The 25,897-nt window shown below is 46.7% G+C and overlaps 3 protein-coding genes across 9 annotated transcripts in view; 1 reads left to right on the forward strand and 2 right to left on the reverse strand.

Moving 5' to 3' along the window:
• Positions 1-567: 567 nt before the first annotated feature.
• On the reverse strand, positions 568-7,143 carry SDR39U1 (short chain dehydrogenase/reductase family 39U member 1). Its single transcript, XM_082195862.1, has 6 exons — positions 7,006-7,143; positions 5,027-5,133; positions 4,387-4,469; positions 3,942-4,063; positions 3,087-3,230; positions 568-2,173 (listed from the first exon to the last, which is right to left on the reverse strand). The coding sequence occupies exons 1-6, from the start codon at positions 7,019-7,021 to the stop codon at positions 1,758-1,760; spliced, it is 888 nt and encodes a 295-aa protein (XP_082051988.1). The 5' UTR covers positions 7,022-7,143; the 3' UTR covers positions 568-1,757.
• Positions 7,144-7,407: 264 nt separating this feature from the next.
• Positions 7,408-11,788, forward strand: EMC4 (ER membrane protein complex subunit 4). Its single transcript, XM_082195872.1, has 6 exons — positions 7,408-7,527; positions 9,029-9,120; positions 9,250-9,364; positions 9,543-9,696; positions 10,996-11,156; positions 11,495-11,788. Exons 2-6 carry the CDS (start codon positions 9,035-9,037, stop codon positions 11,528-11,530), a joined length of 552 nt encoding a protein of 183 aa, XP_082051998.1. The 5' UTR covers positions 7,408-7,527; positions 9,029-9,034; the 3' UTR covers positions 11,531-11,788.
• Positions 11,789-13,436: 1,648 nt separating this feature from the next.
• Positions 13,437-25,897, reverse strand: part of SLC12A6 (solute carrier family 12 member 6) — a 46,729-nt gene continuing 34,268 nt past the window's right edge. For 5 of the 7 annotated variants that reach the window (XM_082195747.1, XM_082195749.1, XM_082195745.1 and 2 more), the window contains 22 exons: positions 25,119-25,250; positions 24,263-24,409; positions 23,820-23,874; positions 23,204-23,334; positions 22,753-22,994; positions 22,196-22,410; positions 21,723-21,881; positions 21,229-21,327; positions 21,015-21,072; positions 20,372-20,546; positions 20,169-20,287; positions 19,994-20,092; positions 19,562-19,681; positions 18,930-19,034; positions 18,552-18,720; positions 17,801-17,996; positions 17,295-17,464; positions 17,069-17,200; positions 16,045-16,152; positions 15,766-15,965; positions 15,088-15,221; positions 13,437-14,959 (listed from right to left, as the gene is read on the reverse strand). In XM_082195747.1, the coding sequence (XP_082051873.1) occupies positions 14,868-14,959; positions 15,088-15,221; positions 15,766-15,965; positions 16,045-16,152; positions 17,069-17,200; positions 17,295-17,464; positions 17,801-17,996; positions 18,552-18,720; positions 18,930-19,034; positions 19,562-19,681; positions 19,994-20,092; positions 20,169-20,287; positions 20,372-20,546; positions 21,015-21,072; positions 21,229-21,327; positions 21,723-21,881; positions 22,196-22,410; positions 22,753-22,994; positions 23,204-23,334; positions 23,820-23,874; positions 24,263-24,409; positions 25,119-25,250 (3,057 nt within the window). In that variant the 3' untranslated portion in view covers positions 13,437-14,867. The remainder of the gene's footprint in view (positions 14,960-15,087; positions 15,222-15,765; positions 15,966-16,044; positions 16,153-17,068; positions 17,201-17,294; positions 17,465-17,800; positions 17,997-18,551; positions 18,721-18,929; positions 19,035-19,561; positions 19,682-19,993; positions 20,093-20,168; positions 20,288-20,371; positions 20,547-21,014; positions 21,073-21,228; positions 21,328-21,722; positions 21,882-22,195; positions 22,411-22,752; positions 22,995-23,203; positions 23,335-23,819; positions 23,875-24,262; positions 24,410-25,118; positions 25,251-25,897) is intronic. The other 2 variants (XM_082195750.1, XM_082195748.1) reach the window with 1 other exon arrangement.

A 25,897-nucleotide genomic window follows, 5' to 3' on the forward strand; every position in this document is an offset into this window, starting at 1 on the left:
TCTTGAGATATCGTCATCATATTTAGCACAAGAGTTTCCAAGATGGAGGTAGCGCTCTTCATCAATGTTTGGACAGCGACCACCATTTTGAATCAAGATGGAGGACCAAAATGTAAGCTTGGTATGACTTTACCTGTTTTTTTCTTTTGGCGTTGGTTCAGTCACATCTCAAGATATCTTCGCCAAATTTGGCAAGGGAGTTCCCAACATGGGGCAGCAGATTTCATTGTCATTTGGACACCATTTTGAATCAAGATGGTAGACAAACATCGCTTTGATGTAACTTTGTCTATTTTTTTGTCACAGATTTGGCTGCCTCTTGAGACACCACTGCAAAATGTGGCACAAGGGTTCCTGAGGTGAGGGTGGGGTGAGAAGCTGTACATTGACGTTTGGGTGGAGGTGCCAATTTGAAATCTCCATTTCTTGGAGGGCTGTTTCCAGTAAATGTAAACAGTCCAGAGCTAGATGGACCAACTGTCTGACTCAACATTAGGCAGAAAGTGTGGCAGACCTTCCACCCAAGAACAAACAACAGTGCAAACAAATCCTCTTTCCACAATGCTGTTTCAACTATCAGCAGCTTTTATTCTTACAAAAGAAAACAAATTTTATATTTGTGCATGTTTGCACACACACCCTGAGTAAGTGGCTGTGCCTTTTGTCATTTGAACCCCCTCTTGCCAAAGGAGACAGGCACCTAAAAGCCTTTGAACGGCTTATTGCAATGTGCACACACACATGCACAGATCTGGGGCAACCTTAACAACTTAACAAAAGTGTCTGCAACAATCCATATTTAAGGTGCCCAATCCATATTTAAGGTGTGCGTTGTCAGCAAAAACTAACAGAACCGAAACTTAATAAAGCAGCGGGGTGGGAGGAAACCAGCAGATTTTATCTACCAAGGAATTACCGTATTTTTCGCACCATAAGACGCACCTGACCATAAGATGTGCCTAGTTTTTAAGAGGAGGAAAACAAGAAAAAAAATATATTCTGAACGAAACAGTGGATGTATGATTTTTGTGGTTCATGCTGTGGCCACAGACATGTGATCTGATGGTGAATTTGGGGTGACCCAATGCAAAAATCCTGAGGATCCATGTGGATCCGTGCTTTGTAACCACATTTTTGCGCCATTGTGGCCCCATGAAACAGTGGGTGCATGATTTTTTGGGTGCAGGCTGTAGCCATGGGCATGCTATGTGATCTGATGGTGAATTTGGGGTGACCCAATGTAAAAATACTGAGGATCCATGGGCTTTTACCTCCCTGCTCCCAGGCAGCCTCTGCTAGCATCCCTTATCTCTCTTCCCATCCCACCGATCAGCTGTTTCCTTTGAACACTCCCTTCCCTCTTGTTTGCCTCAGTGTAGTGTTTTTTCCTTAGCTGGAGCAGTTTTTTGCTCCTCTTTTTCTTCTAATTTCTCTCCTTATTGCTTTAGTCTTCCTGTTTCCCCCCTTTGCAAGTTTGCTGTCTTTACCTCCCCCCTCCCAGCCTCCTTTATCTCTAGTGTCCCTTATCTCTCTCCCCGATCGGCAAACGATCAGCGGCTTTGTTTCAACACCCACTTCCCTCTTTCAAAAAAAAAAAAGAGCATGATCTGCTTTTTGCCCCTGGGCAATTTGGCTCCAGGCACCATGCATTCGCTCCATAAGACGCACAGACACTTGCCTTTACTTTTTAGGAAGAAAAAAGTGCATCTTATTGAGCGAAAAATACGGTACTACTACTAGACACACTTTTTCCTGGGTCAGGTTAAAATATTCTGAAGGGCAGAGGGAAGATCAGGGAATGCAAAGCGGTAGTTGCTCTCCAGAGTCTGTTTGGGTACCACACGCTGTCCTTCAAGCAGCATGACACTCCGCTCAGGGCCAAAGATGGCTGACACAGCAAAGCTTGGCAGAGGCAAGAAGGCAGGCCGCTGGAGGGCCGACCCCATAGCCCGGGCGAAGTCCCCATTGGTGGTGGTAACGGCGGATGGTGCGACACCGTTCAGGATACCCCGGACGTCCTCCCGCTCTAGCGCATGGGCCAGGATGCCTACCAAATCGGCCACATGGATCCAGGGAAAAGGCTGGCGGCCAGAAGCGATGGGGCCTCCCAGGCCGAGGCGAAAGGGCCACAACATCTGGGCAACAGCCCCGCCCTCTCTGCCCAGCACCACACCTACAGGCAAAGAGAGGGAGAACAAATAAAAATTATTGCTCAGGGAGTGCAAGCTTACTGGCAAAAGGCAAACACTTACAGGGAAGCCATGCAGGTGAGCTGCACACGGTTAAAGATTGCACAAGCTTATACAGAAGCATCTCCTGGGCTTGCCTTTACACAGGTCTGGAAGTTACCGTATTTTTCGCTCTATAAGACGCACCAGACCACAAGACGCACCTGGTTTTTGGAGGAGGAAAACAAGAAAAAAAATATTCTGAATCTCAGAAGCCAGAACAGCAAGAGGGATCGCTGCGCAGTGGAAGAAGCAATCCCTCTTGCTGTTCTGGCTTCTGGGATAGCTGCGCAGCCTGCATTCGCTCTATAAGACACACACACATTTCCCCTTACTATTTGGGAGGGAAAAAGTGAGTCTTATAGAGCAAAAAAATACGGTAAATCACACTCACAGACAGCAAAGAGGAAAAGCGTGCTGGTCCTGTCGGAGCTGGATGGCTGATTCAGCAAGAACAGGACCCTTCCCATCTGCCTTGAGTGTACAATCATTTGTGGCACATCCTTGACAGAATCTGGGAAAGGGGAATGAGAAGGTTCCCCATGGTGGTTTTGGTGGAGTTCCCATGTGGTCTCAAGCCTGCTGGGCTTCAGTGGGATCACTGCATCTCGTGCCTTCAGACCACAGTTTGGACAGTTGAATTGGGGCACAGGAGCCTGTAAGCATCTGCTACTCTCACCCACATTGTATGAATGAGTATCAGTCTCGGAGTCAGACACACAGGCGCTGGGGCTATGAGAGCTATGATCTCACCCTCGGCCTCTCATGTCTCTGGGCTTTCACGCGTCACATCCAAGGTGACCCCATGTCTCCAAAGATGCCCTTCTCTCCATTGTCTGCCCTTACTCCCCAACTTACCAGATCTCACTACCACCTGGCGTGTGGTGTCACCGGGGATTTTCGCTGCTGCCTCCCAACGGGTCACCAGGCGAGAAAAGAAATCAAAGTCTCCGCCAGGACTCTCTTCTGTGTATTCAGTGGTGGGGCTGGGTCTGTAGTAACCTGGGGTTGGGACATACCTTTTACCAATAGTGTGACTTATACCCAGATTTTACCTAACCAGCCAACCCTGAAAAATTATGTCACAATAAACCTGTATTAAGGCTTCCTAAATTCCCCAACTGCTTTTTACTTCGGAAGTGACAATCCTGAAGGGCCCTTTTGTTTCCTTTTATTCCTTTCGCAGTTTCATGTCTTTTTCTTAGGCTTCTATCTCTCTGACACATCCTTCGCTTAAGCCCTTCTAAAAATCACTTTAAATCCTTGGTAAGCCCACTCTGCCTTTAGCCAGCTCTGGATTTCCTGCCGTGGGACCTCCCAGCTTCCCTGCGTATGTGTTCCCCCCACTGCCAACAGCACACCACCCCTCCTTGTCCTCAGGTCCTGTGGTGTTATTCTTCACCCCCTTACATACTTCTCAGTCGGTCATTCTACTGTTGACACATTCACCTGAGCACACAGAATGTTTGTAGCCATTCCATAGCATCCCTAACATTAAAACAGGCTGCAGCCGGCATCCTTCCTCAGACTCCTAGGTGTTGGCATACCATTTTCTTTTCATATTTGTAAAATTGCTTGTGGAGTCATAGGACACTGTATGTTCACAAGTTCCCAAGATTGAGGGGATGCGCTCTGTCCCCACAGTTATTTCGCTACCAGCAACCACCAAGTGGATAGCGAAGCTACAGTTTTAGCTAGCATGGAGGTAAATACCTACGCCGGTGACAAGGATCCAGGCAGAAGGTGGGCGCTCAGCTCCTGCAATGGCTTTCGCCAAAGTATTTGTGGTCTCTATCCGACTGGCAACCACTTCCTGGCGGAAGGACTCATTCCACCTGCAGCATTGGAAGAAACTACCCTTGTATCACTGTACATAATGGCTTTTACACAAGTCTCAGAGCAGCTTGCTAAGTTTTTGTTCCACGTGCGGCCCACAGTCTGGACCACCGTGAGTGGGAGCAATCCCTTCCACCCTCCACCGATCAGGTGGAATTGATTCTGTCCACTAGACCTCCGGCAACTGTCCCTTGGGCCTGTCCTATCAACCGCTTGTTCCTTCCCCTCGGCTCAGCTTTGATACTACAGCTAGGAATACAGGTAACAGGGTCAGCTGCAAAATCGTATTAATCACCCTGAGTGATCTCATCCAGGGACCTACCTACGGAGGGGGTTAAGGACATTTTCTCCAGCTAGGTTGACCACACCTTCACACGGAGGGAGCCCCAAGCGGGAAACTTCATCCTAGGAGGAGGAATGTGCAGCATTAGTCTCTCTAGCTACAAGCGCCTCCCGTGCCACTCAAATTTGCCCATCCCACTCCTGATTGATTCTCCCTATCGATATGCAACTTGGCATCCATGGGTAGGAGTGAAACTGTCTTTTCTGTTTGTTCTACTGGCCCCAATACTTTATAGCTACCTAGCATATGTCTGTCTGGGATAGAATGTGGCCTCGGGAGAAACCCAAGGGCCTAACAGAGAACCTCAGAGGGCCACATTGTGGCTTCTGGCCTGAGGTACCCACACTTAAGTTAAAAGAACAACAAATAGCTAATTGTGGCTCCCCTCCTACCGCCTCTCTGAAGCCTGTTCTGGAGGCCACTTGTAATTTGGCTGTGTAATTTGTGCCTTTTTGGTCACGTCCAGTGTGCCAGCATTTGGCTCCTGGAGGAGTTGGAATGTGGTGGTGTGGCCCTCGGAGCTGAAAAGGGTTAGCCACCCCCTGGTTAAAATCACAGCAGCAGGGCCAGGGAATTGTGGAAATTCTGCACATGCTTAAAATAAGCCCTCATCACATACCCAGGTAGTCCGCCCTTTTCCAGGATGGCGGGAAATCAAGGTGACATCATGCCCTCGGCTCCTCAGCAATTGGGTTAAGGCTCTGCCAACAAATCCAGTCCCACCACCTAATTTCAATATGAAAAAATGTAATTGCATTTTTTTAATATAAAGGATTTTATTTTTGTAAGTAATGGCTATATACAGAGAGATAATGGGACAGCTCACCAGGCAATCAGAGGAAAGGTGGTGGGTGACACACAAAAATTACCCCCTCCCAAATAATCAAGAGGCTTTACCTTTCAAACTGAGTAAGGCTGTAATCCCAACCCCATTTACCAAAGAGTAAGTCCCGCTGAATTTAATAGGACCTGCTGCTGAGTAGATGTGCTTAGGAGTTAAAACAAACAAACAAACATACAAATTCTGTGGCCCAGTCCTATGCAGGTACAGAGTACCTCCTACCCTAAAAAGTAACAGCTTGTGAAATAGTGTGGGGATGCCTCTGATGAAGCATAAAGGGAATGTTCTACAGGACCTCCTCCATCTTTATATGTCTGCATAAGATTACAGATGAATGCACTAGCTGTGTGAGTGATGCTTAACATCACTGAGAACCTGAGGCAAACCAATAACCAGGTGGGCAATGGAGATATTTCACTGCAGAATCATAGAGTTGGAAGGGACCCAAGGGTCATCTAGTCCAACATGTCTGCACATACCCCATGCAATGTGTCTGTTTCAGGCTGACCAGAACCAACCCCCCCCCCTTCTTCTATAACCAAGCTTTGGACTTTAACTAATTGTGACCTTTTTGAAGTGGGTGAGATGCATTTCGTTTTCCTCTTGGTTTTAGTGTATCTATTGTATGGGGCTGGTGTGGAGGGTGTTGTCTGCTTGTTTCCTTCACTGTAAATCCCTTTGGCCGACTAACAAATTTAATACATAAATAATAAGAAGAAAGGTATCGGTAATCGTGTCCCTTTCATTCCTTCAGAAGCTGGGTAGAAAAGGTGGTAGTCTCTAAAACAAGTATTGCAGGGCAGGTGGAAGACGCTATTGTTCCTCACTTGCCAGGTAAAGACACTTGCCCTCTATTTAGGCGACACGGCTTTGGTGAAATCGTCAAGAACTCTGGGCATGGGGCTGTGAGTTCAGATCTCCACTCAGCCAGGGTGTCCATGGGCCAGAAGTTGTCTTTTGGACTAACCTATTTTGCAAAGTTGCTGTGAGGAAGAGAACCATGTCCACCACCTTGAGCTCTTTGGAAAAAGTATAACAATAAATTGAGCAGCCAGATCATAGAACTGTAGAACTGGAAGGGCCACTGAGTGCATGGGTAGGCAAACTAAGGCCCAGGGGCTGGATCCAACCAATTGCCTTCTATACCCAGCCTGCGGACGGTCCAGGAATCAGCGTGTTTTTACATGAGTAGAATGTGTCCTTTTATTTAAAATGCATCTCTGTGTTATTTGTGGGGCATAGGAATTCGTTCATACCCCCCAAAAAAATATAGTCTGGTCCCCCACAAGGGTTTCAGCCCCCTGCTGAAAAAGTTTGCTGACCCCTGATTTAGTCCAACCGCCTGCAATGCAGGAATCTCAGCTAAAGCATCCATGACAGATGGTCACCCAAGTTCTGCATAAAAACCAACCAGGAAGGAGAGCCAGCAACATCCTGAGACAATGGACATGAAACCCACAGATTCTGCTCAGGGGTCTTCTCCCCTGGAGGAAGGACACGCTCTCCACTGGGTCCCGTTTGGAGGTGTTCATGCCCCTGGACTCTGCTTGCCTGCAACTCAAAGCTGGCTGCAAATCACAACCTCCAAACAGCAACCCAACTCTCGGTTTCCTTTGCAACAAAAGCTATTCAAACCTCTTTTGCATAATAATAATAATAATAATAATAATAATAATAATAAATAGCAACAGTAACAAGGTCTTCCGGACCACCCCCACCCACGCTTCCCTCCCCGCCCAGGCCCCTTCCTAACTCACCCACTAAGACTCTCATAGCTGAAGAAGCTGGCTGCGCGCGCGTGCAGCGGGGAAAGACGCTCAACAAGCCCACGCATCAATCAAGACCATAGAGATGGAGGGGAGGCAAGCGGCTAGACAAACGAGCAGCCCGGACTTCCGGCAAAGGCTCGCTTACGAAAGGTAGCCAAATAGTGCCGCTCTGCTCTTCGGCACCTCTATGGTGCCATCCGCGGAACGCGAGAGAAGCGGGTTAATGTCGACCCGGAAGCGTGAAAAAGGGCTTGTGTGTCTAGCGACCTTTTCCTTTTCTCTATATCTGGGGGTGGGGGGGGGCGAAGCGTATTATAAACACGCACGCACACGCAAAGCAAATTATTTTTACTATTGGAGAATCGTTTTCTCTCCTAAAGGGCGAGATGACCATGGGTTGCCATGGTTTCCATTCTTGGTGACGTCACCGGAAACAGGAACAGGAAGAGGCCGGGGCCATAGAGGCAGCGGGGCGAGAGCGTTTCCGAAGAGGCAGCGAGGACGTCAAAGGTAGGCGATCCTATTCAGGGTCTGTTCCGAGGGCCCAGCAGGTTTTGCTGCAGGGAAGAATGATTCTGATTTGGAGGGGGTGGTATGTTTGCCCCTCCCCACTGGCTCCTTCGCCTGAAGCTGCACTTCCCCTCTTAGTGACAATAGCAACGAGTCCAGATATTATATCGTTCCTTTATCTTTTTCTCCCCTTCAAAATTATTGCTGTTGCTGTTGTTGTTGTTGTTGTTGTTGTTGTTGTTGTTGTTATTATTATTCTGGGAGGATGAGACAATGCGCATTATTACTTTGATTCTCCCTCACCTCGGTCCAAACAATGTGCTGCATGTAATGCCGACTATATGCTGAAAATGAGCTCTTCTTCGTGCTTGCAGCACCCTGCCTTTAGACCTGACACCAGGCCTCCAAGCAGGCTTGACAGTGAGCAAAAGCTGATACGTGATCAACCCAGCAAGAATGTTATTTGGAATACGTAGCAGCGGTGGCTTAGGAAAGCTTGATGGAGGAAAGTGTCCTCTCCCCAAGCCTTCGATGGGGTCTTTGGGTCATGGGAAGAGAAGGAGAAAAGAATGCAGTCATGGGATGCATGAGTGGGATTGAAAGGAGGGCCAGGCTGGCTTAAGATGTTTTGCTGCAATCAGTAAAATAATAATAATTCATAATAATAAATCTGTTAGCAGACCCTGCGTGTTGCGTCCCCAATAATCATTGCATATAATAGTACAGCAGATATCAACAACAAGGGGCTGTCACGACACTCACAATAAGCTACTTCTGCCTAATGGTACTGACAATCCTGAGAAAGGAATAGGATCAGACTTTCATAACTGTTAGGGAAGCTGAGAATGGGGCTGCTTCAAAGGTGTCAGGGGAGGCCCCATGACAGCTCAGAGACTGTAGTTTGGGAGAGCAGACTGAATGTTTTATCAGGTCAGTAGGTGGGAGATTGGGGACATTTATCCGTTTAAAGGGCTATTTGGTAAGATTCCTATATGGATTGTGAGGGGCAAGTTGATTTGAGGATACAGAGAAATAGGTAAACGAGAAGCAGGGAAGTGTGAAGGTGGATTTGTTAGATGATCAGAAATACTATTACACAAGTGAAATGGATAGTTTTATCAGGGTGTGCAAGCTGTGTGGGATTGGGACAGAGGAGAGTGTCTTAGGCTGCTGTTGACATTTCATCCTGCATTCTATATGATGCACTTCACGTTGTTTTGGAGATAAGGAATTGAGGCTGAGACCTTCCACTCCGGGAATCTTTAGCTGACATGATCTACAAACCCAGGGTCCTCTTGGGTTCCATTTCAGTGTTAGCCCCTAACTTGAGAAATGATTGTTTTATCAGAGCTGGAGATGGGAAGGAGGCAGGGTGCATTGGAGAAGCTTGTGATTTCCTGGGAGTCACTGGAAGTATGTGGAAGGGTCAAGCTGCTTAGGTCTTCAACCTCTGGTTGAGGTTCTCTTTTAATGCCTGTCTACGCCTTCTTTTATCCCTTAGGCAGCGATGAGCACTCCTGGGGGGCTAGTTACCAACCGCGGACGGCGTTTCAAATGGGCCATTGAGTTGAGTGGTCCAGGCAGTGGGAGCAGGTATGTACTGAACTGGAGGTCTCTATATCGTCTCCCGGTGTAAGCAGTTAGCTTGATTCCAGGGGTAGCTCTGTCTCTGGCAGGTATCTGAATTTAGCTCAGATGTGACCCATCCCTTTCTCTTGCCAGAGGCCGGAGTGATCGGAGCGGTGGCCAGGGAGACACCCTCTATCCCATTGGCTACTCAGACAAGCAGGTGCCAGACACAAGCGTCCAGGAAACGGATCGCATCCTAGTAGAAAAGGTAGTGCAGTGCAAGAATTGGGGAGGTGGGGGTGGTGGCCACTGGATCTCTTGGTTTTCTGCGCTGAGCAGAACACTGGAGGCAGATACCCTCTTCGTGTGAGTTTTGAAGAAGGCCAGGTGAACGTGAATAAAGTTTGCTCTTTGATTCTACTTTCTTTTCTCTTCCACCTTTTCAGCGCTGCTGGGATATCGCTCTGGGCCCCCTGAAGCAAATCCCTATGAACTTATTTATCATGTACATGGCAGGCAACACAATCTCCATCTTCCCCACTATGATGGTCTGTATGATGGCCTGGAGGCCCATCCAAGCACTCATGTCCATCTCTGCCAGTAAGTGTGGTTTTATCCCAAGCTTTCTTCATTTCTTGCCTCATGGGATTTGTCTGTAATCCCAGTTGAAAAGACTGCATTCAGGGAATTTGAGGAAAATACAGAATAGTCCTGTACACACCAACAGAAGGGATGGTAAAACTGCCCCGTTTGGATTGCATCAGTGTACATGAGGAATTGAAGGATTCCTCCAGTGAGGGAGGGTTCTTGCACATGCATAGCTAGACGTAAAGGGGCAAGGCGTGGTGGTTTGGTGCAAGCAATGGTTATTCCCATTTTTTCATACAATCCCCAAATGGTCATCCAGGAACAGTTGTGTGAATGAGGTATGTGTGCGCGAATTTATCCGCTAGAGATGCACAGGGTTGCTGCAAGAATAAATGTGGTAGGAATTTATGTACAGTATATGGCCCTGCAAACCTCTAGAGGATAACAAGTAATTAGGAGAAAGCAATACAAAAATGTACAGATGTACATTTGTAGTGGTGGTTTGGACATACCAGGTAAAAGGTGCAGATCTCAGGGGTTCTTGCAAATCTATTATTGAAGTTAAGCAATCATCTAGCACCAGTGGAGAATGCTATGCACCGTGTAGTCTGTTTTAAAATGCTATACATAGGCCTGGATAATTCATATACAGCGTTTCATCTGAAGTGTGGGTGTTCAGAAGTGGATTCTTCAGTATAAATACAGTGGTGCCCCACAAGACGAATACCTCGCAAGACGGAAAACTCGCTAGACGAAAGAGTTTTCCATTTTGGAGGTGCTTCGCAACACGAATTTCCTATGGGCTTGCTTCACAAGACGACAATGTCTTGCGAGTTCCTGCTGGTTCCCCCCCCCCCTTTTCTAAGCCGCTAAGCCACTTATCAGCTGATCCGATCAGCAGATAAGCCGCTAATAGCGCTAATCCGCTAATCTGTCAATGGGCTTGCTTCGCAAGACGAAAAAACCGCTAGACAAAGAGAATCACAGAACGGATTCTTTTCGTCTTGCGAGGCGCCACTGTACCTAATGCTTGATGAACCTTCTGCTCACTAACTTTCCTCAACAGTAGGAAATGCTTAACTGGGTTCATCCATGGTCATGCGACTGAACGGTTAAACCCTCTAGGGTAGAAATTCATGGCTAGGAATCTTTTCTGTCTCTGTGTGGAGAGTTTTCTAACATGCTAACTCTGCTGTAGTTAGTACTGTACCTTGTTTGACTAAATATTCAGAAGTGAAAACAGGCGAGCAAGCTGGGCCTGTGCTGCATGTTTGTGGTCTGCCTCTGACTTATTTTCTGCTGTCCCCACAGCCTTCAAATTACTTGAGAGCTCAAGCCAGAAGTTCCTGCAGGGCTTGGTATACCTAATTGGCAACCTTTTAGGGTTGGCATTGGCGGTTTACAAATGCCAGTCAATGGGGCTGCTGCCGACTCACGCCTCTGATTGGCTAGCTTTTATTGAGCCACCCGAGGTGAGTATGGAGGGTCTGACATTTTGAAGAATATGTATTTATTAATGGAGGTGATCTTCTCCCTCCCCACTCAGTTGACATGTTCTAAGTGTCCATGGTGTACTCTAAAAGGCTGGGGGATGGGGATGTTTTGTACCAATGTCCATGGAACAGCACTTCATTCCCTTATGGATTCTTATTGCTACAAAATCGCTGTGCTTAAAACTAAAGCAGTGATGGTAGGATTTTTAACATTGTCTTACTTTGTCCCAGTGCTTGGGGGCCTTATTTTAAGGACAGTGAAGCTATGATGATGCTTGCTCGGGTTTATTGACAACACTTCCTTTTTTTATGGCCAGCGCATGGAATTCACGGGTGGGGGTCTAGTGTTATGACCCAACCCAGTTCCAGAAGCCAACTGCTGCTTTAGATCCCTGGATTGCTACTGTAGAATACTCATCTGCCATCGCTCCTAATAAGACTGCTGGGTCCTAATTACGTGGTGGTGCTATGTGGAATAGCAGATGAAGATGCAGACAGAATGTGAAAGACTGATATTCTCTGCCAAGGGAGGAGCAGAAGGCTTATCCTGACATGCTCTTTTCACGTTCCCCGTTGTGGTGAAAGCAGAATAAAAGTGTTATGCACATGTGTTTTAATGTTTACACAGCTTTCTTGAAAATGGGAACAGGACGCTCTACATGCTGATAAATTCAGCATTCATTTTCATGTTAGATAACGTGTACATGTATTGATCATACTTTGTGATGGCACACATTCAGGTCCTTACACTCTCCATTTAGGAAAAGAGCAGGTGCCAGGTGAACTCTAGTGCTGGAGAGCCAAGGACAGTAGCTAGTACAGAGCTAGATGAGCTGGCAATAAGGAAGGCTACTTCCTCTGTTCCACATACTGTATTTACATGAATGTAATGCACACCTTTTTTGCCAAATTATGTCGTGAAAATGAGGGTGCGCATTAGATTTGATGGCATATTACATTCAAGTAAATACGGTACCTGACTCTTTAAGATTCCAATAATAATCTGGAAAAGGGCATGAGGCACTGGGGGTGAGAGGTGACGCTTAAGTGCCTTGAAAATATTCACAATAAGACACTATTGTTTCATACACAGCACACAGGGGGCCCCTTCAAATATTAGTCAGATAAAAAGGTAAAGTATGTAGAAAAACCATGCCTTTGAGCACCCCACCTCTGCCTGCCAATTGTGCATAGTTCCAGCATCTGGAGAAAGCTATGCATGTAGAGGCCTGTGCAGAAAGGGTCCCTAACCTGACAGCAATATTGGGAGGGTCTCTGTGTTGGCAGAGGCATGCCCTGCATCTCTTGTCTAGAACAGGCAGTCTCCCCACCTCCTATGACATGAGAACTCTGGACACAACACCTGTCTTCAGGATTAAGCTTCGACTTAGAATCATAGAATCATAGAGTTGGAAGAGACCACAAGGGCCATCGAGTCCAACCCCCTGCCAAGCAGGAAACACCATCAGAGCACTCCTGACATATGATTGTCAAGCCTCTGCTTAAATACCTCCAAAGAAGGAGACTCCACCACACTCCTTGGCAGCAAATTCCACTGTCAAACAGCTCTTACTGTCAGGAAGTTCTTCCTAATGTTTAGGTGGATTAAACATTATTGCTCAACATCCAATCTGTTAACTGCTCCAAGCACCAGTCTAATACCTCAGCTGCTGCCTCATCCTGATGGGAGAGAGCTGTATGCTACCTTGAGTCCCATCAGAGAAAAAGATGGAGTATAAATAAATATGTAACTATTTGTAGTAAAAGAGAGCTAGGTTTCATCTGCATGTTGAAGATACTTCACTCCAGTTCTCCTGATAACGACCAACATCATATAGATGTTAAACAGCATGCAGGTGAAGATGGAACCCTGTGAGACACCACATGACACCTCCCATGGTGCTAAACAATACCCTCCCATAAATACCGTATTTTTCCGTGTATAAGACAACCCCTATTTTTTGGGACCCCAAATTAAGGAAATGGGAGGTTGCCCATAGTTGTTGAGCTAATTTTTTTTTTTGGGGGGGGGAATGTCGACAGTTGCTTTGACTGCCGCTGCCATTCACATGCATCGCCTTTATTCTGGCAAATGTCATCAACCAGGGCAGCCAAGTAAGTTTCAGTGCCATAGCCAGACTGGAATGGACCCAAGTATAGGTATATATACCAGAAGCTAATCAGTTAACAGATTCACGAAAATAGTGAGTATAGACTGAATGAATGCGACATAATGAATCATCACAACTTCAAAAAAAGAATTATATATAAAAAGTTTATTCTTTACATAATTCAGGAAGCAAAAAATCACACCCCAAAACTTGATGCTGTATGTAAACAAGGTCATTCCCCCCCCCAATAAATTAAAAGACCTCCCCCAAAATAAGAGGTGAGGAACTTAACATGAACTTCCCTTTTAAAAGAAAAGTGGAGGAGAAGCTGGAGCTGAATCTGCTTTAAGGCTACCCCCAAGAGGAGTGGTCCCTGCATACTATACTTGAGCAAAGTGGTGGGAGGAGGAGGAGAATTAGACATCCGTCATTGAAATTGGGTTGGACAAAACAGCACAGCACCTTTTCCAGTGTTTGCTTCTGTAGGGGTAGGAAGGACTTATTTCCCAACACTCACAAAAAACAGCAAGTTGTGGGTCCTCAGTATAGACACAGATAGGGTCACAATAGCCTTCTCTGGCCCAAGCTTGAGGGAAGAGAAGGGTAGCCACTTGGGAGCAGGGAGGGCATGTTACAAAGGTCAGGAGATCTTGCTGCTCTGCTTCTCTTTCTATGGTTTAGAAAGGAGAGGCTGCCGTCTCCTTTTCCTCTCAACCTGTAACAGCAACCAGACGCTACAGAGAAGGACCTGGCAAATTGGTCTAGCTTCCTTGCCCAGATAGGAGTGTGAGGACCATAGGGAAAAGAAAGTAGAACAGTTATGTATGTCCCTCCATCAATATGCCACCTGCAGCCTGGCTTAAGAGTCAACTCTTCCCCCCACACCCAGCCAACAATTAATTTGAGTTTTGGAATCCCTCAAGGGATTAGGGTATGAGATAAGTACTGTAAGAGTCAGTTCCATCTTCCTAAATGCTGTCCCTCCCCTTGATTTCAAGGGAAATAAAGCAGAAAGACTTTGGCACTGACCAGAAGAAAGTGGCACAATGGAGGCTGCATCTCCCTTCCTCTAGGTCCTCCAAGCAGCAATCATTTCTCCTCTTCTTGATTCAACAATGAAATGTAACAGTCTCTGCAGTAGGAGGACCCTGTTGCTCCATTTTTGTCATGCCCACCAGAGGGCAGAAGCAGTAGTTAACTCTTAAGGTGGAAGCAACCTACGTTTTTGCTCTGTTTAATCCCTCCAAAGTAATACTTGCCTCACTAGTCCTACGCTTTTTAAAGGGAAGATCCAGCCATCTCCCAGCCCAATCCAGTCTAATCTCCTTTCGTGACAAGCTTATGCAGTTTCCGGCATGTACCTTTACGGAAGGCATGGGGAAATGTCAACTCTAGTCTCCAAATAGGGGAAATTGCCCCATTTGAAGAACCCCAAACTGCCACAGGGAAAAATAAGCATAGGAGGTGTGACACTGATAGCTGCTCTCCTTGGGAGATCAAGTTGCAGGTGGTGACAGGCAGGAAGCAGATGTCAATTTGACAGAACAGAGTCTATCAGGAGGAAGCCCTCCTCGCTCCCCTAGGAGTAGATAGTAATGACCTCGCTGCCACCACCCCGCACAAGCAGCACACGTTCCAGCCCCTCTGTTAGGACCTCCAGGAATTCCATATCTGCAGTTAGAAGGCAGTCAAGGAAATAGCGCTCTCTCTCTCTCATATACACACATACCCCAGTCCTGTTGCCACCGCAAATCCCTCTTGCATCCCAGCAAAAGACAGGACCCTGAAGAAAAGGATACAGTTCTCGTCACCATCAGGATTACGTGGTGGGCCTGGCATGTTGAGCAGTACCAGCTTGGCATCGTGGGACTTGTTGACTATGACCTCATTGAGCTTCACAGCTGTGTGCATACGTCTCACGTTGGACTGGTCACTGGGTCGTAGGAAGGAAGAGACAAATTGTCACCAAGACCAGGCATGCCTATGGATGTACACTTGCAGGAAGCTTTGGCTCAGAGATCTGGCTTCTGAAAACTGGAGAAAGCACTAAGACACATATGGATTGGAGAAGGGAATGGATACAATATGGCAGCTGCAGCAATCTAAGAGGCCAACAGGGTCAGGACCACACTGGAGATGGGAAACAAACAGAATGGCCTTATGCTGCCAAAATAGAAGCAGTGGAAATAATGTAACATTTGATGGTATGGTTATTGAAGCAGCTGGAAATGTGAAGAAGTAGCAAGGACATTTTTCTCTTTTGACTCCTAACCCTAAAGGAAAGTGTCAAAGGTGGTCTTGCCACAGAGAAGCAGAAGTGTGACCCCAAAGCATGCTAGGATTGAACAAAAAAAAAGAATAAGATTTGTTACTATCCAAGAGGATTCAGGAAGCCATAAAATGCAGGACAGAACTTCAGGAAAGAGTTAAGTGAACAGAAATGGGCTGAAGCGTCCTGGGACTTGGCAGATTCTTACGGCCGCATGTTGAGCAGATCCTGGAAGTTCTCCAAGGTCTTGGGTTTGTGCCCTCGGGATGCCATGTACTTGTCCTTGGTCCACGTCATGTGCACCTTTTCCTGGTAAGTCTCAGTCTCTTCGTCATCATCTGAGCCAATGCTGGTCAGCCGCAGCATCGAGTTTCTGTCCTTCACCAGCTGCGCCTGTGTGGGGAGCACCTAGGAAGATCAGTGAAGAAGCAACTAGGAATGCTAATCTTTCAGTCCTTCCCTTCCCACTTATCCCAGCCCAGTTCACCTCTCGGTCCCGCTCCGTCTTTGAGAGACGCATTTGCCGCAGCATCTGGCAGCGCTGCTCCATCATCAATGTGCGCTCATAGGTGTAAGCAGAAATGTCGCTGTCATGCTGTTGGGAGACAAGAAAGTGTAAACTCATATACAGTGGTGCCCCGCAAGACGAATGCCTCGCAAGACGGAAAACTCGCTAGATGAAAGGGTTTTCCGTTTTGGAGGTGCTTTGCAAAACGAATTTCCTATGGGCTTGCTTCGCAAGACGACAATGTCTTGCGAGTTCCTGCTGGTTTTTTCCCTTCCCCCCCTTTTTCTAAGCCGCTAAGCCGCTTATCAGCTGATCCGATCAGCAAATAAGCTGCTAAAAGCTGCTAATAGCGCTAATCCGCTAATCCGTCAATGGGCTTGCTTCGCAAGACGAAAAAACCACTAGACGAAGAGAATCACAGAACGGATTCTTTTCGTCTTGCGAGGCACCACTGTACAGAGTGGGGCCAAGACGATCTGTCCTCTGACCAGCTCTGGTACATTCAGAGCGCACAAAAATGCCCAGATTTCTTCCTAGTGCAACAAAATGGCAGAACTGGATGCATGCATTAGTCTGTGTGTCTTTCTCTAAGAATCTGCACAGAATCTGCTCTGAGCAACAGAATATTGTGGCTTACAAAGCAAGAACTAGTAGTTTCTTTGAAAGGCAGAGAAGAAGTAAAACAAAGATCGGAGTAGCTATGTCCTGTGGCTATGGAGGGGAGGGGAGGGGTGAGATGACAGCAAGACAACTCACAATTTGCCTGAAGTTACAGGTGAACACTGAAAAAAACGGGGCATTAGGGTATGGTTTCTAGTAGGCAGGGGAAAGCTGCTTATATCCAACATATGTCCAAGCCCTTGCCTCATTTCTCTATTAACCAATCAATCTTCCAGGTCCTGCCCTTGACTGTGTGACACCTAACTTGCTGACCACAGGAAAAACAAAAACCAACTAATGCCCCTAACCCCTCCTGGCTTCCTCTGTCTGTTTTGTCTCTCACCATTTCCACCACTTCTACCTCTGCCTCAATGCGGAGGTGATAGAGAAAGGTTGCTAAATCCTTCTTCATCTGGATGCTGTTATCCTCCAGCTGGGCTACAGTGAAGATGCGGATTTTGCATTTACGCCACACCTTTGAAGTGGAAAAGAGAGTTAGCAGCCCCATCTACGGGTTTACCTTCCCCTCTGATTCATCTCCCCCAGTGATACCCCCCCCCCGCCAGCACCTTGTGTTGCTTGAGGAGGAAAGGGAGTAACATCAGCATCCCACCATCATGAACAATCCACCAGACGTCAATGCTCCCTTCAGGGAAAGGATCTGTATTGCTAGGGAAGAAGGACACGTTCTTTGCCACAAGCAAGGCGAGGTGAGCAGCTGTAGTCACTCGGACAGTCCCTGCAGAGTAGAAAGAGAGAGTAATGCAATATGGATCCCTTGGCTGAGGAAGAAGAAGAAGAAGAAGAAGAGTTTGGATTTGATATCCCGCCTTTCACTCCCCTTCAGGAGTCTCAAAGCGGCTCACATTCTCCTTTCCCTTCCTCCCCCACAACAAACACTCTGTGAGGTGAGTGGGGCTGAGAGACTTCACAGAAGTGTGACTGGCCCAAGGTCACCCAGCAGCTGTATGTGGAGGAGCGGAGACACGAACCCGGTTTCCCAGATTACGTGACTACCGCTCTTAACCACTACACCACACTCCTCCCTCTCACCTCCCTATGGGAGAGGCCTTACCAATGAAGGTTTTCCAAGCACGGGCATCCTCACTCTGGCGCCAGGCGTTGGGCCAGCCCATGACAACCGTGTTGTGCTTCATGCCACCCAGCCCACAGGACTGAATGAGGTGGGAGATGCCCTCTCGCACTTTGGCAGCCACCACGATTTGGCAGAAGCCTTTTACCCGCTCTGCCTCCATCAGGTGCTTGATGGTCTGAAACAAGAAACATTAAGGCTGCTAGAGGGCACTAGCATGGAGAGCTCTGTGCCCCAACCCAGTGAATGCTTTGCCACAGTGAAATCCTGTGTTGCTGAACTCCAACTCACTTAAGTTGGTTAAGTATTTAAAAGTTTGTCCTTCAGGGTCGAAGGCATTATGGAGATGGGATATTACTGAGGAAATGGTCTCTAAAATCAATATACTGGAGGTTTCTGCAGCAGGAACTAATATGGCAATGGAGTTTAATCCTAGCTATTTCCATGTAAAGCAGGGAGAGATCCCTGTCTAAAACTCTGGAGAGTCACTCCTAGTCAGTGTGAATGATACCGAGCTAGAGGCAACAATGGTCTGCTTCCTACATTTCTTGCATCTGCTGAATATTGGAAAGGAATAATCCCAATTCATTATGCCTGAATGACCACAACTGTCCTCTTCATTTAGGATCAGGAAGTAGGGCTTCTAAGTCTGATGGCCTGACTGCCAGATCAACCCCAGTGCCTACACCTCCTATTTGACCTATGAAATCCAGTGAGTAGCAGTGGGCTTCACCTGCTCGGCAGCCAGTGCATCGCTGTAACACTCCAGGAAGTTGCCCACCATGACGGAGCCCACGATGGTGAGGCCCTTTCCAGCTTTCAGCTGAGAGGCAAAGGTGAGCAGGCGCGGATGCTTCACATGCTGATCCTCGTCCAGCTTTAGCAGCACCAGCAGTTGTGGCCTAAGAAAGAAAAGAAAGTCCAAAATGCACATACAAGGAGCATACAAGGAGCAGGTGGGTTCAGGCTGCCACACAGAAGAGCGTATTTGTGTGCATGTTTGGAGCACTCCACAGCACATGCACACAAATACACGTATGCATGCACAAGGTCTCTGCATGTGGCACACACAGCCCATGGCAAAACGAAGAAGCATCAAGTCTCTTCCTACCTCCAGTTCTTGGTGTGGGGTGGCCCCTCCTCAAGACGCAGCAGGGCGAAGCGGGCTGCGCTGAGGGACAGGCCACGGATGCCATCGCCCCACTCCTTCTCGGCCCTGGGGGATGCAGAAAATGTTCAGCCAAATGAGCTCAAGGAGAGCCAAGTCACTCAGTGCCCCTCCTTTCCATAAGCATTGGCAGAGGGGGAAATGCGGCCAAGGCAATCATGCAGGAGGCAGGAGGAGAAGGCTGCATCACAAAAGAGGTCAGGTGTGGTGACTTCCACCCTCAACATTCAAAAAAAGGGATCATGATTCCAAGCCTTCATGTCCTCTGACCTGCATTTCTCACAAAAAGAAAACAAAAATCCTGCAACTGAAGGTAAAAGGCCCCAAAACTTCTGGCTGCAATCGTCTATTTCCAGAGCCTGAGCCTCAGAAACCCACAACCAAACCTTCACCCTCACGATCTCAGCAAAAGTTCCAAAAAGGAAATGATTCCGCTCTCACCCAACTGGAGACTGAGTGAGTGAGTGAGTGAGTGTGGTTGCAAGGAATTCCACCCGCTGTTCCCCGGCTGTGGAGTAAAAGGTTGGATAAAGAGGGCTAGAATGCTAGAGCTCCGGAAGGTTACAGACACTCACCCATGGTACTCAATGTATTTGTAGATCATTCCAGCTATTACCATGGCAACAATTGCATAATACCAGGAGGAGATGAACATGAGTGCCACACAGATGCTCATGCCCATGAAGGAGAGTGCCCTACAAGAAGAAAAAGGGGGAAGGGAGGAAAGCATGCAGACTATTGTTTATTTCGTTTGCTGTTTAAAATGTGAGCCCAGAGTCTCAGGGTGCTGGATTCCGTTCAAGAGAACCTTTTGTACTTGTCAGCAGACATACCAAATACACAGGCCAGGAGTCCAGCCCCAATTCCCTCATTTTATGCTAATCCCATTTTGTACAATAGGTCATAGAACTCGGGAGTCTGTATTTGCACCCTCTCTCCCCCCTCTGTTTGTAGAACTCGCCAATGTCCCTCCTCCGCCAACTCACTAGGTAGTGTGGCCCTCTTACCAGTGATAGTACCGGAAGCGGGGTCTCCAGTTGGGGCTGCGTAGCAGAGTTTGTAATGCGCAGGCTAGGTTGACAAAGAGATAACACATCAGGAAGAACCTAGGGGAGAACAGAAAATAGTCTCAGCTGTGTACAATTCCTAGAGACTCCACCCCATGATAAATATGGCACCTACATGGAAAGGATGGGTGCTACCATATCCAAAGAGGCAATGAGGATCCCCAGTTCTGCAATGCCTGCTGTCAGAAGCAAGGCCCACGTGGGTTCTCCATTGGCTTTGCCATGGCCAAATACCTAGAGTGAATAAGAAAACAGATTACTTGGGACAAACCAAGGGCTTTTTTCAGCAGCAAGTCAATTAGCGGTTGTCACTCTTACCCGCAGGAAGGGTATAATGTTGTCCTTGGCTATGGCTTGTAGCAGTCTGGGTGCGCCGGTGAGGCTCTGCAGCCCAGCTCCACACGTGGAGAAGAACGAACCGATGACAATGACCCAAGGGGAGGGCCAGGACAGGGTCCCGACCACCAGATTCCCTTTCACTGTATCACCAAACCTATCCAATAGAAGCAAAAGTGAGGCCATTAGGTATCTGTCTAAGGGCTAATAGTGAGAAGTACAAAGATCCAGCAGAAACAAATGGTCCAGCACATAGAGAAATCAAAAGTTGCAGGATTGGATCCAAATTATGTTAGTTGCATTTGTTCCATTGGTTTCAAAAGGAATAGATGCCACTAACTTAACAGGATTCAAGCAGAAGAGCACTCTCCCATCTTGTGGCTTTCAGCAACTGGTATTTAAAAGCATTGATGCCTACAGCTGTGGAGGCAAAGCACAGCCATAATAGCTAGTAGCCATTAACAGCCCTCTCCTCTATGAATTTGTCTAATTTGCTTTTAAAGCCATTCAGGTTGGTAGCCATCACTGCCTATTAAGAACACAGCTTAAAATTTGAATCCAAAATTGAAATTTCACGTCTGATTTATATCTGAGAACTGTGGCACTAGGGAAAGTTACTACTTACTTATCTCTGAGCACGACACCTTCCACACACGCCCCAAACAGCACTACGTTGCTAAGATCTGATGTGTCAAATGGTCAAGGAGCAGTAAGATGTTCTTGCAAGACAGCAAAGGATGCAAAAGGGCAGCCATCTTTCCCACACAGGCACCAACTCCCTCCATCCCACCCTTATCCATCCCTTGTTTATTTGACCCTACATTTGCCAGGAAGGATACACACAAAGGAGGTGGTGAGAATAGCCAGGATGGTACCAATGGGGATAGATTTCTGGGCATCCTTCAGGTCTCCAGAACGATTTGATCCAGCCATGATTCCTGTGAAGACAAAAAAAAAAAAAAAAAAAAAAAAGATTTTCTGAGGGCAAGAAAACAAAATTCTGTGATAAGGAGGTACTGCTAAGAAACTATACTGAACCTTTGAATAATTTTGCATATGATCTATTACCCTGGTGTAAAAGAAGATGATATTGCATCAAACTGGGCCACTAGAGGGGAATAGCAGCAACAAAACTGCACCCAGTCCAGCTCACAGCTGAGGCAATATTAAGTCCTTACTCCTAGGCTGAAAGAGGGTGCTTTGCAAGAGTCCATAGACAGACCTGTGTTTTAAGTATAAGCATCCCAGATTAAAAGTTGGCTATCTACACTTCTGGAACGGTTTGCCTCTGGAGACACCTCTGAACAATACATAGCAACAATGTAGCTCTTACCAGTGACTGAAGGGAAAAAGATGCCCACAAGAAGGGTAAAGGAAGTGGTGATGTCAGCCAGCACATACTGCTGATTCAGGCTTCCCCACACATCAGCTGAATGCAATGATGGTTTCTCAATTATTTCACCTTTCACCAAGTAGCTGCTCCAAAGATTCTCTGCAATTATCAATGCCATTATTATTATTACCACCAGAACCACCATGATTATTGCTGTCATCATCATCCCACCCTTCCTCCAGTGGTCTACAAACTTCTTCATGCTATCCTATGAGATAGGTTAGGCTAAGAGGTGGTGACTGTCCCAAAGACACCCAGTTGCTATTTATGGCCACTACACAACACAGGCCCCTCAATTAGGGAAGAAAGGGAAATGGCTGTTTATCTAGACAGTGTGTAGGACACCTCTTGGATTGTCCCAACATGGGGAAAACCAAGTGTACTGTTGACAGGGAAGGAAAGGTATCTCTCACCAGTGATAATGCCACTGGCCAGCCCTGGGATACCCTGGATAACGGTGACATTGTTGTGCTGAAAATAATCATCACAGGAGGCATTGTGGTGCTTGGTAGCATTGCAGAAAAACTCCCATAGGACAGTGTGCTGGGTGATGTTGTCACGCTCCACCGTCTTGGCACAGTCATTAATGTGGTGCCGGGAGAGAGAGCGGTTCCCCAGCATGCACACACTGAATGGAGAGGAGACACAAAAAGATGAACAAACGCGTTAGGCTATAAAGAGGCCAAGGCATGCACAAACAAATTTGAGAGTCCCAACCCTTAAGTTGCCCAAGGGCATGGGAAAATGAAGTTATCTAACTATGGAGAGATGGTTGCAGTCTTGTAAAAAACTGTGACCAAAGATCCCTAACCCTTCCCCAGAACAGACAACTCTATGCACATTCACAAAACTACATATTCCAACAACTTCTCGTAGGATCTGCGACATCCCAGACTGATTAAAAGAGAAGTCACAAGGAATCATATCCAAGTATCACAATTAATCATATCCAAGTATGCTGATAACCTACGGGAAGTCGGGAGGTGCAAAAGAGGACTTGATTGCACCAGCGTAGATGGCCAGGATTGAGACGATGACACAGGCAAGGAAGAGAGAGGCAAACTTATTCACGTAGCGTACACCCACGAACACCACCAGCACCATAATCACAAGAAAGGCTGAGCCATACACCCGCATGTTGTTGAGCATGGCTGCTGGCTCCTTCAAGGGATCCTCACTATGGAAGATGGCTGCCTCAGGGGCAATGTACATCTGAGAGAGGGAAGAGAGAGACACATGTCACTTTTAGAAAGGTCAGCAGATAGAGGGGGAAAACATGGATTTTGCAAGATTAGCAGAAGTGCTCACTCCGCTCAAGGCTGTCAGGCTGCTTGGAAGTGGCCACAGCCGTGTGGAATAGCACCTGTTTCACAACTATGGAGCACTGCATCTCACTAATTTTAGGGGAGCAGAACACTTACCAGGAAGATTTCAATGGCGCCCAAAATGTACATTGCAGCAGCAAAGGTGGTGCCCAGATAAAAGCAGAGTCCAACAGCTCCTCCAAACTCAGGCCCCAAAGCTCGTGAGATCATGAAGTATGAACCCCCAGCTGTGAAGAGGAAATAAAGCAGTGGGTAGGAGGTCAAGAGACTTTGCAGATAGGGAAAAGGGTTATCATTTGCACTTCCTACACATCCTAAACATCTGCTTGTAGAGGAACTTTTCATTTCTAGAATTTTGTCAGGACAGCACCCAAATTAAATTAAACAAACCAACAGGTTATGATCAATTGAGTTAGCCGATGAGTAGCACAAAACAAAGCGGTGATTTATGTGGATCTCAAATACTATAAGAAGGCCTTGTGTTTTTATGACAAGATGAACGTCATCTGACATAGATAGCATTGGTATCTGGTGAACAAGTTTAAGGAAAGAATTCCACCATTTGGGCACCACCTCAGAAAAGGACCTTTCCCAAGTAGTTATTTGGTTAAGTTCTGATGGTGAGAGCACTCAGGGCTGCTTTTGAAGATGAATGTATTTGGTGGGCAGGGAAGTGTGGGAGAAGATGGCTCTTTAGATATTAAGTACTCACCAGGCACAACTCCATTGGTGGCAATGGCACTCATGGAGATGGCTGTTAGCAGAGTCTGAGGAAGAGAAAAGACCACAGGAGGATTTAGAAGAAAAACACACAATCTTAAAGGGCTTTCATTCATTAGGCTGTGCAATTATACTCTTGTTAGATAGGACAATAGGCAATTTCCCGTAAGATACAACTACAGCTAAAGAAAATCTGACATGTTGTGGAAATAAAATCTATCACTGGCCTCATGACACAGCTGGATGCATGTGGGAAGAAGGGTAATCTTATGACTTTTACATTAGGATCTCAGCTGTGGCCTGCTAAAGTCACAAAGTATGAATTAACCCCCATCTCCATGCTGTGGTTCAGACTCCTCACTCCAATCTTCTTCTCTAAGACATTAAAACCCCTAAACCAGGATATGATTCAGACAGTAGGGGAGAGGAACTCACACAGCAACAGCAGATGAGGACAATGGCAAAGGCTTGCAACACGCCAGCTGTACCCACCACCCAGGTGAGCCGTAAGAAGAGAATCACCCCGAAGATGTTCTGCAGGCAAGGCAGATAGACTCCCATGAATGTGCCCATCTGTGGAGACTGGAAGGAAAAGGACAAGCTCTCAAAACCAAACCTACTTCACTTTGCTGCCCCTACCTTGCTCTTCATCCTTTGCATACGTGATTTAAATACCTGCAACTTCTCTGCTACTCGGCCTTCAGATATCTTTCTCTTTGACAACCCCACCCCTTTGTTTGAATTCCCAGACAAACCCAGCCACCAAGTGCAGAGCAGGTAACAGCACTAAACTGCACATATAGTAAGTCATATTAAAAATCAATTGCAAATAGGCAACACATAAAAACTAAAGCCCTGCTCACAGGACTAGGAAAAAATCCTGGGTACCTGGTTACTCAGATACCTCAGAGCTTGATTTGGTGGATTAGGAATCTGTACATTTTGCATGACTCTGAGCAGGGCTTTTAATTGATCTGATGTATTTATTTTTTTAACTGGCTCCTACAAATTTCAAACAAATGTCAAGAAATCAAAAATACTTTTTGAGGTTTACCTCATGCTGCCTTAAGACCAGCGGCTAAAATCCATGTCAAACAAAAAAGTGTTTTAAACTTCAAGAAGCACAGGTTTTTGTTCTGGAAAGTATCCAGGAAAGGGAAGCCCCATAGTTGCAGGGCAGCCATGGCAAAAGCATCAACTCCTTTCAGTTTTGGACCTCAACTCGTTCACTACCTTCAAATGCTTACCACCTCTAACTGCCTACGTATCTCACTATGACCAAGCTCCTTACCTTGATAGCTTTTTTCTTGCCTGGAGGGACATTCTCAGCCTCCTCATGTTCACGGGCTCCCTGCATCAAGTTGGTGTAATTGGCCATGCGGTTGAGCAGGGAGGACACCTTGGGCCGGGTGTCCATCTCCTCCTGCAAAGTGGAAAGGATGGCAGTAGACATTAAACTTAATATGAAAAATATCCTAAGGCAAAAAACCACTAGTCATTAGCATGGTTATAGTAACTTGGGAATGAAGACATAGGAAAGCAGAATATGAGAGAAATGGGTTGGGTACAAGCAGGCTGGTGTACCCTTGGCATTAAAAAACCCCCCACAACTTATATGTCAAGAAATTCTGAATTCTGCAATCTGTGTATTACATTTTGCTAAATTAGGCAAATTTGAAATCATTGATCAATTTGCATCTCCTTCCTCTGCCACAGGGGTGGGAAAACTTTCTCCCCAAACCCCGTGGGCCTACCTTGACAGGTAAGCAGGGCCACCCTTGTCGATCTTCTGACACTGTGATGCTGTGGGGTTGTTAGCTATTTTTCTGATTTATGCAGAGTGATACAGAGGTTTCACCCTCAAAGCCCTAGGGATGAAGTAGATTCCACACACAATACTCTGAAGATGACTCTTTACTGGCAGGATGGCCACTATTACAAGTTACTATACATATATACTGAGTTGGATGCATTGTATTTTACTCTCTTGAACCCATGAGAGGCTCTTCTTGCTTCTAAAACTCATCTGAAGCAGTGCAGAAATTATAGCTTGTCTGTCCTTACCAACTC

This window comes from Podarcis vaucheri (genome assembly GCF_965113315.1).
Source record: "Podarcis vaucheri genome assembly, chromosome: 13".
Lineage (NCBI taxonomy): Eukaryota > Metazoa > Chordata > Lepidosauria > Squamata > Lacertidae > Podarcis > Podarcis vaucheri.

Bases quoted from the DNA above. Each gene is read 5' to 3' on its own strand.
- SDR39U1 (XM_082195862.1), bottom strand. The intron at 4,064-4,386 runs GTAGGTCCCTGG...CCAATGCTGCAG, and splicing joins GTCCTTAACCCCCTCCGTAG to GTGGAATGAGTCCTTCCGCC. The intron at 2,174-3,086 runs GTAAGTTGGGGA...CTTTGCCTGTAG, and splicing joins CCAGGTGGTAGTGAGATCTG to GTGTGGTGCTGGGCAGAGAG.
- EMC4 (XM_082195872.1), top strand. From the start codon at position 9,035: ATGAGCACTCCTGGGGGGCTAGTTACCAACCGCGGACGGCGTTTCAAA. The intron at 9,697-10,995 runs GTAAGTGTGGTT...CTGTCCCCACAG, and splicing joins ACTCATGTCCATCTCTGCCA to CCTTCAAATTACTTGAGAGC. The intron at 11,157-11,494 runs GTGAGTATGGAG...TTTTATGGCCAG, and splicing joins CTTTTATTGAGCCACCCGAG to CGCATGGAATTCACGGGTGG.